The following is a 20039-nucleotide window of genomic DNA, read 5'->3' as shown; positions in this document are numbered from 1 at the left end:
ACCGACCCTCGCGGGCAGCGGGAAGCAGAGCTGGCACCAGGAAGCTGTTCTTGATGGCCGGCATTGCGCCAGCCAGCCTGTCTGAGGAGGAAACCCAAGTGACAACCCCGATAACAACGCCTGCTCGTGGCCGGAGACCCAGGGGCCCTGCACGGGGAGGAGAGCCCGGGGGAGCCTGCACAGAGCCCACAGCAGAGGCCCCACGCTCCAGCCCCGTTTACAGAATTACTTTGCATGTGCGAACACACACACACACCCCCCCAGTGCCAAAAACCACCGCATACCCTGTGCCCCAGGGCAAGCATGGGCACCACAAAGGGATGTAGTAGAAAAACTAAAGGTTTATTTTTTTTTAATAAAATACATCCTTACAAAATAGCCATTTTTCTCCCGTGCTGAGGGACTGGGCATGGTTCTTGCCAGCTCTCCTTCCCTCCTCCTCGCCTCAGGTTGGCACTGGCCAAGGGTGCCGCTGGGGAAGGAGAGGCGGCCATGCTCTCCCCAGGGTTTGGGATGCCCCGGCACGGCCCCGGCACACCAGGCAGAGTGCAGCGGGAGCCCTGCAGCCCCCAGTGCCCCACAGCAGGGTCCCTTAGTTTAACCCACCCGCAGCATCGCAGCGTGTCCCACCAGAGGCAGGGCACCGGGCCGGCCAGACCCTGCCCTGGCTGCAGGGAGCCACGTTCCCATGAGCCGGACACTGCTCCTGCTGGCCTTGGGGGTGGTGCAGGCTGTGACAGGGGATGGCGGTGGTGATTTAGGAGAGGAGGAGGAGGAAGAGGGTGCAGGTTTGCCAGTCAGTGTGGATTCTGCCAAGAGAGAGATGTGCACAGTGATTTCTGGTGTCTTGCCCCCCCACTGTCCCTCTTCAAGCAACGCTGCCATCGGAGATGCGATGTCAGTCCCACTCCTGCACCCAGTGCAGCCCCCAAACATCTGCCTGCCCTGGGAAACACTGAGCCCAGGTTAGACAGTCCAGCCCACAGCTCAGATCTCCTCCAGGCTTCCCCGGAGACCTGCTGCCTTCCCGGGGACCTTGGGGTAGCCCCGAGACCCAGAGCCCTCGCCCCTGCCAGCCGTATGCTGGGGAAACGCCACTCACCTCTCACTGCGTGTTGTCCAGCTCCTTTTCCTTCTTGTGCGACTTCGACTGGGGGTTAAAAGAGAGAAAACAATGATTCTTTTACAGACCTGCCCCTTTCCAATGCCAGGGAAAAATGTGGTTGAACAGCGATTTCTAACCCACAACGTATACACATATTTTCAGACAAATTTGAGGGGAGCTGTTTTCGTGTCCTAGGAAAGGCCATGAAACATCCCACGGTCACGGAGATGTTCTCAGAAAGCAGAAAAGGGGATATTTTCCAGTTTGCTAGAGCACTGGTCTGCCCCTGCTTCCCTTAAAGCAATGTGAATGCTACCAGATATTGGAAGATCTGGGGATAAAGGGAGGGAATAAAGCTATTAACGGTAAGTCACGTGGAAGATCTCTGTTATTTAGGAGCGGAGATTCTTGGGTGCCAGTCTCTGACAGTCTCAAGGGCTCAGGACTCCCAGTAGCTCAGGAAGGCGCCTGGTCGCTCCTCAATATAAATGTTGTTTGTGTTACAGCATCGTTACCCACGCACACATCCACCCTCACACCCCCGCAAGGGCCTCCGCAGGGGAGGGACGTGCTATTACTTACAGGCTCCGGTTCAGCATATTTGAATTTCTTTTGCTTGTAGTAGTCCCGTCCTTGGAGAAAATGCAGCAGGAGCAGGTCGCAGAGGACAGAAGCCTTAAATCAAAGCGCAGTTAGGGTTAGGGCTGCCCTCCCAGCTCACCTCTCCCACCTTGCGCTTCCAGCTTGTTCCGCTTTGCCCTGCAAATTAGGGTCACTTCTACTTCAACCCACAACGTGGCAGCTGCTAAAGAGCGTACAGCCCATGGATGTCCATTTGTGTCAGAAGTAGCATGTTCTGGGTCCAATAACGGGCAATTAAACTCAACAGAAATGAAGTGTTTCCACTTTAGGCATATGCAGAGCGCAACACCCTTCAGGCCATGCTGAGGTCTTTAATGACCATAACCAAACAAGATGCTCTTTTTTGTCGTGCATTAAATACTGCCCGTCACCCCCAACACCCCCTCAACACCAGCCTTAACTTGAAACTACCAAGATACCAAAACACGGCCCTGCGACGGAGGCCTGCCTTCCCCTCGCTCGGCAGGGCAGCAGCTCTCCCTAGCAGAATCCACATCAGCCAGTGGCCGGCAGGAATCTATTTTCCAGCGCTAGCGAGGCAGGAGAGCACCTCCTTTCCCCCTTTCCCCGTTGCCTGAGTGGGAACCAGTATTTCCCTGCGGCTCGGGGACACTTCCCCACGGATGCCACAAGCAAGGAGAATAATTTGAGTGTCTCCATATAGAAGCTGGAAATATCTGAACTTACCACTCCAAAAATACCAATTCCAGAGCCGATTGTGGTCATGGTCGGGATGATGTCAAACTTGCCTGCCTGAAGAAAATCGGAGAAAATAGGCGATACGTTACAATCAGCCCGAGGGGGGGGAAGGGGTGCCATAGCTGTATGTGGGGCTCAGCTAAAGCGCCTTGCAGCAACCCAAACCACAGCCACAGCACAGAGGCAAACAGGAGCTGGGTAAGAGCCGGTTTTAAGCTCATTGGTGAAACAGAAAAATACGGTAGGTAGGTTTTAGGCTGACATAAACTGAAATCACTTTGCTTCCTGTATTTTTCATTAAAAAAAAAAAAAAAAAAAGGAGGGGGGCGCGGGAGAAGTATGCCCTTTAAATACTCCCAGTGGGAACACAAGGAGCCTTCTCTCTCAGTAGGAATAGAAAAATAGAAAAATGCAAGCGTTCAGCTTTCAGAAATATCAGCAAGAGGTTTTAACTTTCCACAGTCGTCCCCCCCCGAGCCCATCATGATGGGTTTTTTTGGACAAAACTGCTGACCGAACTGCAGCCGATAGATGTGACCTGTGAAATGGGCTTTCCCTCCACGTTCCCTTCCCCGGCACTTCCCAAGGGCTGCTGTGAGCGGGGCAGCACCCGAGGAAAACGCTCACACTGGTTTTCCCAGCCCCTTCCTGAGGACATGGCACTGCCACCCCGGGGATCTGGGGGTGAACCCAGCACCTGGCCACCCTTACCTTGCCATTCACCAAAATGTCGAACCGGATCCCAAACACCTTGTAGAGCGTCCTCTTGTCCATCCCGCCTTCTTTGTAGTATTTGGCGTATCTGTCCGATGGGATGGTGAGCGTTAATGGCCTGCCAGGCTGTCTAACAGCCCCCTGCAACCCAACAGCATCGAGGTCTTGGCGGGCTGCGGAGCAGGACAAAGATCTGGGGCTGGGCTGTCGTGGACCTGCTCCTGACCCTCTCCTTAACCCCCCGCAAAAGGAGCTGGGCTGTTGGCACCTCTCCCCTCTGTGCCTCAGTTTCCCTGCCTGAAAATTGGAGTTAAAGCTCCTGCTCGTGCTGATACCTGATGTCCCCAAGTGCTGTGTGACAGGATTAGTGCAGCACTGGTGGGAGCGTCGCACAGAGCAGCAGTTAGAGCAGCAGCTCGTGCCAAAATGTCACACTGTGGCTGAACGCTTTGAAGCATGGGAACACGCGAGATGGCCCTGCACCATCTCCAGACTTTGAAGGGGCTTCCCGAGAGCTCAGCTGAGCGGGAGAGCCTGCAAGGGGGAGGAGATGTACAGGGAACAGCAACGGGGTAATTTTGAGGTCAAAGGATGGGTTATCACTTTTCTCATGCCATGCTGAAGAGAGCACTGCTGTCTGGCACTGCAAAGGTAGTGAGCATTTTGGAGAACAGTCCCTGATCTTTCACCGTCCCTTGAGTGCTGTGGGATCCTGAAAGATGTCACCTCTGAATTCTGCCTGGAGAATTAACAGGGGTCTCCTTACCTGAAGTTGAAGCCCGGTGAAACGTTACTGTCGTCGTTGTAAAGGCCGTGGAACTGGTAAATGGGTTTGCAGTAGCGGACGGGCCAGTCGAGGTCGCAGTTCCAGTCTATGGTGATGCCCACCACTCCGCCCTGCAGCCGAGAGGGGAGTCACGAGGTTGCCCCTGCTTGGACCTGGCCTGCATGGAGAAACGCTTTCCCTCCTCATACGTGGCCTTTCTCGATGCTATGAGGTGTCCTGGCTCTCCAGGGTACACGGACTCCACCGCTGCCTCAGCTTTGTGCCCGATACGTCACCCCACGCGGACGTGCTCGCTGCTGCTCTAAATGCTGGATACACAGCTAAATTCATGCCCTCTTGTTCCGGATCAGCACCCCATGCCCAAGGCATGGTCCTGAGAAACAGGACTTGTTTCTTGACTTCGCTTAGCTAATTTTGCCCATGAGATTCGCCTTTCCTGTGGCTTAACCCTGCCATCAAACCATTAACGTCACAGGGAAAACCAAAGGCAATTTAAGACGGTCATAGAGGACAGTGAAACGAACCCATGAAGATCAGAAGAAAACCTCCTCTAAGAGAAGTGGCCACCTGCTAGGAAATGAAGCGGTCCCTCTTGAGCTCATCTTTTAGCACCTTTAATATACGCAAGCCTCTGATTTAATTTAATGCCTGGTTAAGGCTCTGCAGTGCAGCAGTGGCGGCTACTCCTGCACACCACCCTGGGAAGCGAAGGGCAAGGCTGCATCTCTCAGCCGGGGGAAGAGGCTGCATTTTGCATTGTGCAGTGACCAACATTTGACCGTCCGGCCGAGGTTTCCGAGCTCAATCGGACGGGATTTGGCCACACAGCACTAGTTATTCACTGCACAAATTAAGACAAACGGAACCCTGGATTTACTTCCAGCAGGTCAAATCTTGTCAATCTTACAGGGGAGTTTCCAAGAAAGGCTTAACTATTAGCCCATGTCCAAGGAGATTCATAATCTTTAAGAGCTAATTCTGACACTGCCTTGCGAGTCCTTGAGAAAACAGATCCCTCATGTCCCAACAGCCTGGGGCTGATTGCTCTGTTGGTGTCCCCCTCCCCAGGTCAGCAAGAAACGTTTGAAATGTAAGTACCTTAACAGCCAACATGGTAAAATTCTGACCGGATTCCTTCACTATGTATCCCAGGTCAAACACAGGGCACAAGGAATCGGTGACTTTGTGATAGGTGCATTTCTTCAGGTACTGTTTGGTAACGCTCTCAACCAGGTTGCGCCTGTGAATGAAAAGCGAGGGAGAAAGAGTCTGAATAACCCAATAATTTTTGTGGGAAAGGACCTCTGGAGGTCCCTGGACCAACCTATTGCTCAAAGCCGGGTCATGTCAAAGCTCAGGGCCTCGTCCTCCTCCCCGACATGCTCATCAGACCCCACACATGGAGACCGGGCCCCTTCCCCCAGCCCTGCCTGGTTTCTCCCACCCCATCAGCAACTCATTTCCCCAGAACCTTCTCCTACAGAGAAAGCCTCTCTGCTGTTTTCTTTCCTGCAAGTGTTCTCCACCTCTGCTTTGGGCCTGATGCTGTGCCCGCTGCCCAAACCCAGCACACGTCTGCCTGTCCTCTCCTCTTCTAGCAGCCCCCTCTCTCCATTCCTCGGCTTTGCAAACCCCCCCATGGCCTCCACCATCCCTCCCAGCTGCCTCTCCCCTTCGCACGTCAGCTCATCCACGGGCTCTGCCGTGCAATCCTCCGTGCACCAACAGTTTTCATCTAGGAAAGCTCACGGACAGTGCATCCCACAGCTTTTACGTTTGGCTGGATTTTGCTTTCTCCTCCAGAAAGGGTGAAAACGAAAGGACAACGTCTTGCCTTCCACCCCGCTCTGCTCTTTTGCCTAAAAATAGTCTTTCTGTGAAGCCTCCCCGACACAGATGGTTTTGTAAGACTTGTGCCTTGCTCAACCCCGTCCCATCGTTTATGTCAGCAGTTAGTCAGCGGCAGTGATCAAAGGCAGGAAGTTTCCCCATGACCCCACGGCTGCGTCTCAGTCCCTGCGACGGCAGCCAGCCCGGCCGCCCTCACCTCCAGGACCTGCGCTGCCCCACCGTGTCCCCTCGCTCAGGTTGTCACCTCTCCTCGCTGCCAGTGGGGGATCCCCTCTCCCAGCCACCTCTCGGGGTGCGGCGTGAGGTCGGCTCGAGACTTTGCCAGGGCATTTAACCTTGGCTACAGCGCAGGGGCGCGATGGGCTTAGAGAGGAGAAGCCGCTGCCTATCAGCACGAATAGCTTCTGTTAATTTGTTCCAAATCAGATACATAATCGGTGTCATCACAAACCCTCTTATGTGTGCACCTTCAGCCGGCGGCACTGCTTCTGCCTGGAGGGGGCTGCCCCTATAACCCATTGCAGAAACAGGTGGGAACCGTGATGTTAAGAGGGGCTTCTGCTCATTTTTGGGCACCAGGCTTGTCCCGGCTGCTCGTACCCCACTGTGCCATGTAGTATTTTACTGTTATCTTCAGGGTGGAAAAAGGAAAGGAAAAATGAAGAATCAGAGAAACTGTATTTTCGTGTGCACCGTGCGAGGGTAACTCAGGAGACATTAACTCCAGAGAATTTCTCTCCTGTAACCAGAGCTACCAGCTGAGGTGGGACAGATCTGGGGGGGAAATACCTCAGTTCCTGTCAGCTAACCTGGGGATCAGCGCAGCAGTTAGAGTAGTCCTGGGCTCGCTGGTGAGGGACGGCATCCTCTACATCAAGCATCCAGGTACACACACGGTTTCCCCCGAGGGACACGGCTGGGGGAACCGAGCAGAATCCACCCCCCCCCCCCAGACCTCCCCTTACCTGGACACCTTGAACCTGGGGAAGGTGATGCTGTTCTTGATGAACATGGTGAACTTCTCCGCTTCTGACAGCAGGGCAGGGCTGAAAAACACAAGCGTTGACACGCGTCCATCACTCAGCCCTCCGGCCTCCAGGGCAAGCCCCATTTGGTGGAGGTTCGTCCAAACTGGGATGAGCAGGAGCCAGAAAAACTGGTGATCTCATCCCTTCCCTTTCTAAGTGAAAGATGCCAACAAGGTTGAGAAAAGCCCCAGGGAAGGATGAAAGTGCCTGTTAGGGGACAGAGAAGGAGTTAGGTGCTGGGATTTCAGTTAAGAAGCCCTAAAAGCACAGTGAGGTGGCTGGAAGAGAGCTCAAGGACCTGCATGCTTCCTTGGGCTCCTTGGTGGACCCATATCAGGGGTGGAAAAGGGGGCAACAACATCATTCTTACCTGGGAACATGGTCATCAACTTCAACGGGGCACCAGCCAAAGATCTCGCAGGTCTTCACAGAGCTGTTGAAATGCACACACTTGCCCGTCATGAGCCCTGTGGGGAGGAGAGAAGGATGCTCGCACCCCTGGATACTGGGAAATCCCAGCCTCACACTGGGACAGATGGGATCTGGTTGGAGCTTCAGCCCCGCCATAAACATCCGAGGCACAAAATACTCAGGGCTTTGGTGCCCCTTTAGAAAAAGGGGAATTGACTGTGGCCTCTCAGTGGTTTCTCTTGCACTGTTGTACAGGGGAGCAGCTGGGCATTTTTCTCGCTAAAAACACACCTCAGAAAAAGTCCGAGCTGAGAGAAGGATAGCAGCTCGGGGGAAATGGTTTAGTCTTGATTAACCTTTTGTTGGCAGAGCTGTTTGCAGCTCAGATACCTTTCAGAAGAGGAAAGCAGGACCAGCCCAGGTGGGACCTCACCGGCTTTCCCCAAACCCCACGGGCTGCTGGTCCGGAGCAGGTCCCCTGCCAGACTCCCCAGCCACTCGGCTTCACCGGAGTACGCTGTGCTCGGCGTGTCTCACCAGAAACGCCGGTGCCGGAGCCTCGGGGCCACATGCCGTACCTTGTCCTTGGCGGCTGTATTTCCCTTTGCTGCAGTCGGAGTCCCGCGAGCAGGGCCCGGCGTCCGGCAGCTGTTTGGAGAAAGCAGGCAGCCGCCTCTCAGCATCTCACCCTGCGCTTCCCGTCCCTCTGTCCCTCCTGCCTCCCCAGGCAGCCTTTTCCTTGTGGGAAACGCCACCCGGCTGCAGCCAGCACCTCGTCTGTGCACCACTCCCCAACCAAGGAGGTCCAGATTAAGCAGGAAAAAGGGGCAATTTCTTTTTTAAATCCTGGGCAGAAGCTTTTATTTAAGCCTCCAGTCTGCTCTGCTTGATCATCTCAAAGGGAAGAAAATTTAAATAGATGCTGGCCGTTTTTCAGCAGAATAAAAGCCTCCACATAGCGCTCGCCAGCCAGGAACGATAATATGGGGCCAGGCTCAGGCTTTTACTAAACCCCTCAGTGTCAGGAAAACTCCTTCCCCAGTGCCACCACCACAACCCCCTACATTACAGAAGCTGAGGCCGCTGAAGGAAGCCAGTGCGTTTACCTCTGGGCAGGTTCCTTGTTTCTGTCCAGGGGTGACAATGAAGTTGGTCATCACCACGAACGAGCTGTCCCCCTGTGGAGACACAGACAACGAGCTCACAGCCGGCACGGCGTTTTCTGATGGAGTCTCCGTGAGGAGCCTCTCCCTGGGGCAAGGGGTAGGACACCCAAACCACCAGGACACGTCCAGGCAGACAGGACTTTTCTCCCTAACCTTGGGTCCTCCACCCTCCTCCATCGCAGCTCGGGAAGCTGGTGGTGGCCCTGGGGAGCTGCAGTGCCACCAGCCCCAGGGACAGTGGAGGACCCCTCTTGCTGCCCAAGATCGTCTGGAGGCACTGGAGGAGCCTTGATCTTTTTGGAGGCAGCCTCAAAGATACGCCATCAATCATGGTGGGACCCAAGCACCAAATGCTCCTCAGGGGTGGTATGTGGGCAGAGGTTTGTGGTGGGAACAATCTGCTTTCCACCACAGGGACACCATGCATGGTTAGCCCATGGAAAGCCTACACCGAGGAGCCCATCTGCGCCCCGGCACGTGGGGAAAAGCAGCTGTCAGGAAAAAAGCAACCCCCCCCAACCCACCCTGCCTCCTTACCTGGGCTGGGAAAACATAATCCACCACATCCCAGATGTGAGGGCCCATGACACTCTCGTTGGTCAGTGTCAAGCCTTTCAGCTTCACCGAGACCGAGCTGACGATGCTGTCCTGAGACTGGTAGCCCTTCTCATAGAGGAAAACCCACCTGGATAGGGAAAGACAGTGGGGTGAGCGTGGCCACCGGCATTTATCTGCAGGAGGCCGAAGACCCAGCACGTCGCTGTGGACTGGGGCTTCTTCTACCAAGTCTCACCTGGGGGTTTATTTGCCAAATTCCCTCCAGCTGGATGAGGGATGTGTTGCTGAGCTCTCCCACCTTTTGCCTGAGGCATGCGGTAGCTGCAGGACCTGACTTTCCCAGTGGGACGATTTATTTTGGGGACTGGGACACATTTTATGGTTGAGGGTGTGTGAAGGCTGGTGGAGCAGGGTTGCCATCGTCCAGTTGGGATTAAAGCCTATGGTGGGTTTGCAGCTTGCTGGGCTCGGTGACCCACCTGGACCCTCCTGATCCACGTCGTAGGCACTCTCCAAAAATCAGTGCCTCCAGGGCCAAGACAGGGATAAGTCTGGACACAGCTCATGTCCAGGGCCACCGTTCCCCATCCAGCAAAGGCAACCACGGAGTCATGGCCCTGGGTGCAAGTGGGCTGTGGGAGCAGGTTGGGGACACTGCTGTGGCCGGCACGGGGCTGTCCCTATGTTTCCCAGCCCATCGCTCAGCCATTAGGGCCGGCTCCTGACACTATTTAACCTATAGCATAAACAAGCTGCCGCTGGATTGACTCTGACTCAGGGAGGCTATAAACATGGGCAAGCAACCATTTCGGGTAGCGCTCCTGGCGGCGCGGACCGTTCCCGGCGCTAAAAAAGGAGTGATCTGGTCTTTGTCCCCGCCGCCACGGGCACCAGTCCCGCTGGCCGCGACAGAGGCAGCGTGTTCCCCATGGGACAGCCCGTGACACCCGCCCGGCGTGTCAGCCCGTCCGCGGGCACCCGACTGATGGGTGTGGGGGAAAACGGGGCAACCCCAGGTGCTGCCCAGGGATCTGCCCTACCTCTTGGATGCCGGACCTCTTGGGGACCTCTTGGGGACAGTGCTTGTTGGCTTGCAGCCCCATCGGCATCCCGGGAGAGGGGGTGAGGGGACCTCAGGGGTGGCATCTGCTCCAGTACCTGGGGATGGGAGCACCGCTGCCACCCCAGCTGGGACCCCCAGCTCCAACTCCTCCAAGGCAGAGGGCCACACTGGGTTACACTGGTTACACTGGTTAGCTTCCCCGATGCCCTCGAGGCTGCGGGCTGGGCAGAACCATGGTGGAGTGTTTCCCTAAATCTGCCTCTAGCGCAGCCTCTGCCGCTGCCACCTCATCCCTCCCTGGCAGAGGTGGCTGCGGTCACCCCACTGTGACACAGCCTCCCCAGGGCAGGGCCGGATGAGGCCCCGACCCCGCCGCCGAGCCGTGGTCACGGCAAACAAGGTGTCATTTCCCCATCGTGTTGTAAATGCCGCATCAAGCCCTGCCCAGGTGGTGAAAGTCCCCTGGTGTCACTCCCCGATGTGGCAGAGTCACCAAGCCCTCTTCCCTCGCCGGCTGCATCCTGTGGCTCAGCCCGCAGCCTCCTCGCGTGCGAGGTTTTCGGGAAACGAAAGCCAGAAAGCGATGTCCAGCCGGGGAGCTCCTGGCATCGCCTGGCCAGCAGCGATAACACCTTATCTCAGCGTATGAGCAGAGAGAAGAGCTGCTCCCCAAGGGTAACGCCAGAGCTCTCGGCGGGGTCAGCCCCAGGTCCCTCCTCTGCGCTGGTGGCACTGTCACGCATCCCTCCGGCACCGCCATGCATCGGCACGCATCCCCACGAGCATCCCAAGGGGAACCAAAGCCGGGGTATTTGTAAATAAATAAATATCTGCCTGCCACACTTGCTTTCAGAGAAGAGAAAATCTCAAGCATCGCGGCTCGGCGCAGGCAGGGAACCGGCGGCAGCGTGCAGGCAGCGAGGGGATGCCAATGGCCGGTGGGGCTACGGGCAGCCGCGCTCACAGCCCGACCCCACCAAAACCGCAAAAACTTAGGAATTAACAGCAACTTTGTGCCAACCTGCTCCCCTCTGCCCCTGCCCCTGGCTGTCACCCCCAAGCTGGTGCTCTTTGTGCCCCCTCCCGGCTGCCCGTCCCGTTTTAGCCGGGTTGCTTAAGCCACATTTCCTTAGGAAGCCGCGCTTTGAGCAACCACCTCTGCCAGTTCCCCATCCGCAGGAGCTGCCCCGGCCGGGTTTGCTGGAGCCCTGGGGCTTCACGGCCTCAGCCCTTAGGAGAAACACCGCTGCTCCCACTAACACCAGTCCGGGCCAGTGCAAAACCCTTCGCAATGCAGCAGCCTTGAGACCTTGGCTCAGCAGCAGTTTGGGTTGAAGATCACCCTTGTGAGCCAAAGCGCCGGTGAGCAGGGTGGGAGCCACGCGGGGGGTCCCACGACAATCCCCTGGGAAGCTTTTCCCCCTTTCCAGGGCATCTGGGCTAAAAGCCGGGATGGGCATCGCTGCTCCCCGCAGCTGCTCACGTGCAGTGAGCCCTGGGGGCTGCTGCCTCTCCTTTGGGCTGCACTAGGTGCCCTGCACCCCCAAAATACCCAATTTTTTTCCAGTTCGTGGCCAGACACGCCCTCTCCCTGCCAACCTCCTTCCCGATGGAAGCGTGCTGCTTTCTCTCTCTTGAGGGCTGAGCCCACAGCAGCCATAGGGGCACACCAAAGATTTTTTTGTCACTGTTATCGACGGTCACATCCCATAGCACAGCACATCGTCCCACGCTGAGGGGACAGGAACCGAATGGCTGTGGCAGGAGCAGCAGTCCCAGGGCACCCAAGGACACGCATCCCGAGCCCGCCTGCTCCGCTCCCTGCCTTTTTAAGCAGCTGCTCTTGCACCGCGGCTGCTCTGGGAGCTGCCTCCCAAAAGAAAAGCAAAGCAGGGATTTGGAGCCAGGCTCCATCCCGGCCCCAGCCGCTGGGCTGGCTCTGCCTCCCCAGCAGAGCGGCGGACGGGGAGATTTATGGCCCTGTCTCGAGCCGCTTGGGTCTCACAAATCACCGCACTGGCCCCAGCTGCCTCTTCATTAATGTAAATGCAAATAAAAATAACAACAGATTCTCAGGCCACCATCCAGCAGCTCGAGCGGGGTTTGGAAGCGTCTCAGCGAGGAGCCAGGGCCCCGGCGCGCGGAGCGGGGCTGGGCAGGGATGAGCCTCGAGCCGCACAGGCAGCAGCTTCTGGGGAGGACACGGGGACGGCGTGGCTGTCTAGAAGACCCACGGTGGGACACTGGGCAGCAGAGGAATAGCCACAGCCAGGGAATGGGATGCCATGAGCAATAACCCCCCCACAAATTGGGATACAGGATGTATGAGCCCCTTTGTCTCTTGCATTTTAACCTGGTGGCAAAGCATTAACTCGGTGGAAAGCAGGCGCCGGGGAGCCTTACCCGATGATGTACGCCAGGACGATGAGCTGGATCAGCCGGAAGGTCAGTCCCACCTTCTTGTTCCTCACCAGCACCATCCTGGGGGTGTCATACTCGAAGAGGAAGGAGGACACCTTCTCCATGCACTTCTGCCCCATGGCCGCGCCAGGGCTGTGCCGCAGCCTCCCGCCGCTCGCCAGCTGTGCCGTGGGTCGGGCCGTGCCTGCCTCCGCTCCGGCAACTCCTCTGTTTGCAGAGAGGAGGGAGGGGGAAAAATTAATAATAAAAATGCTATCTGCGTTGCTCTGTGCACATCTGGGCTGTCGGGTTTCCTCCTCTGCGCGGGGACGGGGTTTCCTCTTCCTATAAGCCCTGGGCTGGGAGCAGACGGTGCCCTACATGGTCCGGGGGTGGGACGGGGTGCGGGAGGGTGCAGGGCCACCCCGCTGCCGAGCCCACGTGCCACCAGCACAGAGCCGCCCACCCGTGGGGGATGCACCCTCGCCCGGGCAGGGGCCCTCCCCGGGGACAGAGAGGCTGCGGGAGCCACTTGGGACCAGCAGGGACCACGGGGCATCCCTGTGGGCAACAGTGGGATGGAGGAGATGGTGGGGGCCCCAGGAGAGGATTTTCGGAACTGGGGTTAGGGTATCATCTTTTGTGCCCCAACAGCCACCTCAGGCTGCGGGTCTCCCGTTTCTGTCCCCAACCCACGTCCTGCTCCGTCCCCCAAAAGCTGCCCCAGGGAAAAGGGTCAGGAAAGGGGAGGTTGGGGGCACCGAAGCCCCAGCCCAGCCACTCGGAGCCGACCCACAGGGCAGCCGGGCGCCCGGCTTGGCCCCCTCCCGCCGTGAGGCCGCCCAGCTGGGGCTTGGCTGGTTCCCAGCGCTTGCACGGGGCCGGGCCGGGCGCGTTTTGAAGCATTTTCAGCATTTCCAGCATTTCCTGAAAGGCACAGCCGTGAGCGCTAGCCTGGGTCACAGCGAGGGATGCTCGGCCGGGTGGCGCAGGCACCGCTTAAAGTGAAGATCACCGAGAAAGGGGCTGGATTTGTACGTGCCAGACTGAAATTTGGGGGACAGTATCATTGCAGTGGGAAGCTTTAGTGGGGGTTTTGTCTCCCCCGCTGGGGAAAGCGCAGAGGCTGTGGATGGGGAACCCTGTACCCACACTGCGTCCCACCAGGAAACCCCCAGGGCACAGCCCCACGGGGGTGAGCTCTTTGCTGGGGAGCACTGGGGCTGAGCAGGATTGTTTCTGGGGGAAACAGATGATATTTCCCCAAAAAACCCCACATCTCGTCAGGTTCAGGACTCCCTGCCAGGATGGGCTCCATCCCATGAGCCCCAGTTCATCCGCAGCCTCCCGTGACCTTGAAGGAGGCGCTGGCTGCCCAAGGCCACCGAGGCCGGACAAGGTCCCTCTCTGCAGGGGAAGATGTTTTTGGAAAGATGGAAAAGTTTAACCTGCTGGGATAAATCTTTCCTTTCTGGAACATTTCTTTTAACATCATCACCTTTCATCTGCAATTGCCCATCGCTTGGCATCGTGTTGACCTGTCAACTCAGTACTTTACAGACCTGACAACCGCGAAACGAGTGGAACAAATTGATTATCTTTGCTGGGCAATAGGGAAAACAGGGGAAAAAAAGCAGATGAACTGCTTATCCAAATCGTTTGGGCATACCACGGACCTTGGGAATCAAAATCAGATGATCCCACGTTACAAGTGACACGACACCATCCCAACGCCCCAGTCCTCAGCAACATGGAAAGCTGTCAGCCGGGGAGCCAAAAGCAAATACAAAATGCTGATGCTAATCATATAAGATTGAAGGCTGATACCGCTATTGAGCGGAGCAGACAAACCTTATAAGCTTAGATATCTGTCAGGAGAGAGGCAAATAACTTACTGTATGAAACGAGGCCTTTTAGGGAAGGCTGCTCACCCTTGCCAAAGCCATGGGGATAATGAAAATAGGACAGCTAAATTTAACAGCAAAATGACTTGTAAAAGAGTCACTTCTAACCTTCTCTCTGGTACTTGGAAGTCAATAAAATGGTTATAGCATGGCTTTAGCTAAAATACTTTCCATTGGGATATAACATGCATCTCCCATTTTAGTATCTCTTGGAGCCACGTTGCAGATGGCGAGTGGGGCCGGACCCCATGGATGCAGCCGGGGTGATGCAGGGAGCGGGGGACCCCAGCATGGGACCATCCATGGGGCCTGGGTCTCCTCCTGCCGCGTCCAGGCTGCCAGCAGCACCCAGCACGGGCGCCCTCTCGGCCATGACATCTAATTGTTCAGAAAAAGTCATAGCCTAAAGCTTCACGGGCTGTCACGCCACTGTCACTCACAGCTTTCCCATGCGCATGCCATCCCTCGGCTTGCCACTCTTTAAATTACTTTATGACAGGGAATTTAGTAGGTCTGGGGTGGCATCGCTAAGCTACCTGCCCCACAACAGGGAGGTGGGTGTGCGAGCGGTGCCAGCTGGCCGGCGTGGCCGCCTGCCCGCCGGGGCCGCATCCCGCACACCCCTGTTTGCAGCGATGCTTCTCCTGGTGATAACCTGCGGGAGCTGCCGACACACCTCCCCGCCTCTGCCAGGTGGCTGTCCCGGGGAAGGGCTCTGCTCGGGCTGCCGAGCTGTTAAATTACCTGCCCAGAGAGGGCGGCTGCCTGCCGGGAGATGCTGAGTTCATGGGGCTGGGGTGCTTTCTGCCGCGGCTCCGGAGCTGGGCTGTCCTGATGCAAGGTCAGGGTTTGCTTTCTGTTTGCAACAATCTGCTGTGATGATATACTACTGTAATGCCTAAATGAAAAATAAAAATAAATTAGTGGAAAGAGGGTTTTATAAGCCTACTGCGTAAGGTGCAGCCCAGAGGGATGCCCACGACCCGCTGCACAGCAGCCATGGCCTTGGGGTTGTTCTTATCTTGGGCTCCTGCAGACTCAAACTCATACGATGCTGTCGATACGCTCACAGTCATTTCCTCCAAACAACTTCTGCGTCTCTCAGCCACTCTCAAGCCGAGCGGGCGGGAGGCCCGGGGGTGCTCTGCCGGGGTGCCGAGGCGCAAGGGCTGCGGATGCCGCTGGAGGAGCGGCGGTGGCTTGAGCTCAGCTGCAGCCGGTCCTGGGCACCGAGGCTGGGGTGGCCCTGGGCACAGAAAGTGCTGAGCTGGGCTTGACCCCAGCAGCACGCAAACGTGGGACCAAGCAGCGCAGGAGCAGGACAGCACGGGGACACAGAGGGCAAAACCAGGGAGAGAGAAGGAAAATGAGCCCATCTAGCTCCACTGCCCACGAGAGGTGGAAATGGAAGTAGCAAATGCAGCAGTAAAGTCCCTGGGTTAGTGTTTGGGGATGCAAAGCCCCAGCAGCAGATTGCCCAAATGCTCTCCTGGCTCATTGCCCGGTCCCCAACACCAGGCTTGGCCTCATCCAGCATCTCCTTCAGCTCCAGCTGGGTCAGACGCCGGGGGCATCGAGGGCTGGTGACCCACCGAGGGCATCCCCAGCAGCGCTGCCATGGGTTTAGCACCGGACTGAGTCCGTGGCTGTGAAAGCAACTCCTTCCCCTAGCCATTAAACAAACTCAACCTCTGCTTGGGGCTGTCAAGAGAAAAATGCAAAAAATGGTATTTTTAAGGGAGACATTTGGAAACGTGAATGCATCCTTGCTTCGAGCTGGGACACGGGCCTGGAGGATGGAGAAGCTGCTGGGGCATAAAGGGGGGGCTCTGAAAGCCTTTGTACGGGGCTTGAGCCCACCCACACCCAGGAAGGCAACGTTGTGGTAGGCATAAGAGCTACCAGGTCTTTCCAGGCTCTCAGACATTGCTTTTCCAAAAACTTCTCGGGGGAAAAAAAATATAAATAATAGATGAAGCTCATTACACAATCCAGACTCACACTTGGCAGCTTTCAGCATGGAGCTCTGAATTTCAGCACAAAAATGCGCGGCACGCTGCAAATCTGGGGATGGGGAGGAATAACACAGTGGCAAGTACATTTAAAATATGACGGCGTGTGAAAAGGGGACCTGCGGTGGCCGAAGTTGCCAGGAAGAGCCCCTGCAAGTTGGCCGTCCTCAGAAATTTTGGCCACCACGGACCCCTTTGTCCCCTACCAGCCAGAGGAGATGCTCACGCCACCCCGCTGGCCGTAGGAAGGGTGGGGGTGGTGCAAAAAAAATTGGCAGATGAGAGCAAGCAAGGTCCTACGAAACGGCATGTTCAGTTTTCTTTCCAATTTTAAACTTGTCCTTGACCTCTCTTCGCTCCTTCCCAGCAGGGCTGGCTCCGCTCCGTGCCCGTCCCGCGCTGCGGCGCCCCGGCGCAGACAGATGTTTTTGGTGGTACTCGCCCCACAGAAGCGGCATTTCCATCCCCAGTTGCTGCGGCAACAGGTCTCCCTGGAAATACCTCGGCGCTGGTTTAGCCAACGCCAAAGCAAACACAGGAACCCGAGCAGCCGGGGGTACCGAAGGGCCTCAGTGCCCCTGTGCCCATCGCAGCCGCTGGGAGCGTGGCACGCACACCCCCTGGGGCGGCTCAACGCTTGCCATGGGGTGCAGGGACCCTCAGCGTTTTTTTGGGGGCGGTAAGACCCGTTTTCTCAATCATGCCTCTGAAAGACATGCACAGCCCCAGAGCGGTGATGGTCCCCAGTGGTCCAGGGACCGATGCAACATCAGGTGGGGAATTTGGGGGGTTTTCTTTGCCTTCACCGCTATGTGCTGACACAGCGCTGCATCCTCGGGGGTGGCTGCTACAGGGGACTGGCTTGAGGGTCACCTCCGGCCACGGCGGTGGTGGCCCTCCTGTGCAATGCTGGAGGACCAGTTCTCCAGAGGAGACATCCAGAGCAGGCCAAGCAATGGCCCCTTCCAAAAATCAATGTTTGCCTGGGTGTCTCACATCCCCTTTGGGCTACAAAGGTTTTGGGTTACCCTGTGCAGCACCCTTCTCCTGCCTGGAGCATCGGGAAGGCGCACGTGGAGCCACATCCCAGCACAGCCACACCACGGGCAGATCTCACCGTAAACCCAGACTGGCTCCGTAACACGACATGCAGCTGCGTCTGAATTTTCCGCTCTCCATATGACCATGGGCAGACCTCCGGGTGATGCGGAGATGGAAACGCACGGTCCCGAGGCCCTGTGCCGCCCCCAGAGGAAGCCAAGCTATTTAATTATTATTTATTTAACAATTATTTCTTGTGGAGGTTATTACAGGGCTTATTTAAACCTCCTCTCTCAGCTGGGGGAGATAAGGTGAGGACTATTCTGGATGCAGTCAAAATTAGCACTGTTATTTGTATTCTTGTGCCCCAAGAGCGAATTAGCTGGTACTTTAAAAAATTCCCAACAGTCATATCATGCCACTCCTTTCACTTCGCCTTTGTCGTCCCATGCCAGAGACAAGCTCAGCTCCATTTCTAGTTTGGCTGCTCTGAAAACCCACAAGAAATCCTGATCTGGTGAGCACAGCTCCTTTTACGGCTGAAGAATGCCCTCGGGCACTCCCGTACAGCTCCAGGGGCTCCCAAATGGCCCCCAAATCGGCCACAAACAGGCTAAGAAAAGCAAAAAGAAAAAAAATTAAAATTAATAAAACAACGAAAAACAACAACAAAAAACCCCCAGAGTCATCCAGTAAAATTGCTTTTATTTCTGTAATTTCATAAGTATAAAACAAATCAGCCCAATATTGTCTGAACAGAGTGGATCGTGTGGATGTGACCACGAGGAGCTTTCCCACGTCTTCACGGCACACCTGGCTATTCACAGTCGGACAAAGGACACAATTTAGGAAGCAGTAATTTAGTGGAAAAATATCTCTCATATAATAAAATAGGAAACCTTGTTTCTTTCAATTCTACCCCTCAGACAACACCCTCCCACCCACCCCCAGATACAATGATTTACCTTCCGCTATGAAGCACAAACTCAGAGATTTCTAGGTCTGGCTGTCCAGGCATCTCATATTAAAAAAAAAAAAAAAGAAAAAAAAAAATCAGGATATTCCCAGATTGAAGCCACTGCGGGCACCCGCTGGCAGCCCAGCGCTCGCCCTCCTCTTGGTCCCAAGCGCCCGGATGGACCCAGCTCGGGCTCCGGCCGGCAGCACCCGTGTCCCCATCGCTCCAGGGGCACACAGGCTTAGGCTCACGTAGTGCCCCGCTCATACCGAGAGCTGAACGGCACCAGGAGGACAGGTCCAGGGAGCACAACTTCCCCTGTGTGTCCCCTCCCTCACTGCAGCCCTGCAAAGCCTAACCCAAACCGTGCCACGCAAGCCCTGCATGGGGTGAAGCCCTTCTCCTTCATCCCAAAAACCTGACCCCTGGGCTGTCTCACTGCCGGGGACAAGCCCTGCCAGAAAGTGCCACCACAGAAGTGGGGGAAAAAAAGCCCGGGTGGGACTGAACAGGGACAACTGAATCTCTGGCATCATTTATACAAGGTGATGGCCATGCCAGGTATGGACCAAAACTCACAGTAAGTCTCAGGAGTTGGTACTGGGGACTCCTGTGCGTTTGAGTTTCAGGAGTGATACGATGCCAAGGTCACTGAAGCCCTTGAACATCTCCCACCAACCGGGACAGCGATAGCCTGAGCTCTGGCACAGCAATTATTTGATGAGTTTTGCGGAGAAGGACCCTGACTGGGAAGCAGCACTGTCAACGTGACCCACAAAAGAGGGACCAAAAATTGCTGCTGAGTTTTCCTATTGCTCCTCTGGCTACTCCTGCCATCCACATCACGAGCAGAGACTCTGGTTCAACCCCAGATTCCATGCTCTTACAGGAATGAAGTCCCCCAGCCTCTCCAGTAAAGCCTGACCCTTCTGCTCCTGACTTCCCCAGTGCCTGGTGGTACCATCCAGCCTTGGCTGAGCCAAGCGTCAGAAACACACAGACGATATCTTCACAGTGCCAAAGTCTCAAACACACAAATCCAAAACCTCACCCAGACCCTGAGCCGCACCGTGGCCACGTGACAGAAATAAAACGTAGGACGCAGTACGTCTTTGCTCCGCAGAGCATCTCTCTTTTTCCTTTCCCAACGTGCCTCCCGACGGGACCACACGCCGCAGGGGCAAGAGCTCATCTAGCAACTGGCCACAACGACATGACGTCCCGAAACAGCACGAAAGACTTTCCGCACCTGCTGCCCAAAGCTGACTCCCCAAATTGCTCGCTCCAGGGACGCGGGACCCTCGCGTCCCACCTTGGCTGTAGCCCAGCACGGTGCCTGGCCCTGAGAAAGGACTATAAAGTGCTCGTGGACAACCCCGTGCTGCCATCCCGGCATGTCCTCCCCCGTGCACCTCGCGTCCCTGCGCGCGGGGGATCTGCCGCAGCAGCCCACTGATGCTAAAGGTCTTGCTGGAAAGACCTACGTTTCAGTTAAAACCCAAATATGCCAGGCAGCACCACCAAAACAGAACAAAAAAGGAAGTAATTCCTAAACTCGGTTGTGAAAAAAGCACGGATCCCGGAGGCTTTGACCCTAAGCTGCCTTTTTTAAGAAGCTCTTGGGCCAAACGGCCACCCAGTGTCCATCTCCCTTGTATTGCACACAGTCGGATGCCGCGGTAAGACACAAGACCCCATCC

At 56.2% G+C, this 20039-nt stretch overlaps 1 protein-coding gene across 1 annotated transcript; it reads right to left on the bottom strand.

Annotated features, from left to right (window-relative positions):
• Window positions 1-323: 323 nt before the first annotated feature.
• Window positions 324-15208, bottom strand: P2RX1 (purinergic receptor P2X 1). The gene is made up of 14 exons (XM_074594497.1): window positions 15073-15208; window positions 12428-12652; window positions 8941-9088; window positions 8344-8415; window positions 7816-7885; window positions 7197-7293; window positions 6764-6844; window positions 5046-5187; window positions 3927-4057; window positions 3158-3248; window positions 2435-2500; window positions 1688-1780; window positions 1103-1150; window positions 324-809 (listed from the first exon to the last, which is right to left on the bottom strand). Exons 1-13 carry the CDS (start codon window positions 15114-15116, stop codon window positions 1106-1108), a joined length of 1305 nt encoding a protein of 434 aa, XP_074450598.1. The 5' UTR covers window positions 15117-15208; the 3' UTR covers window positions 324-809; window positions 1103-1105.
• Between the last annotated feature and the right edge of the window lie 4831 nt (window positions 15209-20039).

This window comes from Larus michahellis, chromosome 7 (assembly GCF_964199755.1).
Source record: "Larus michahellis chromosome 7, bLarMic1.1, whole genome shotgun sequence".
NCBI lineage: Eukaryota > Metazoa > Chordata > Aves > Charadriiformes > Laridae > Larus > Larus michahellis.
This window is presented reverse-complemented; position numbering and strand designations above follow the sequence as displayed.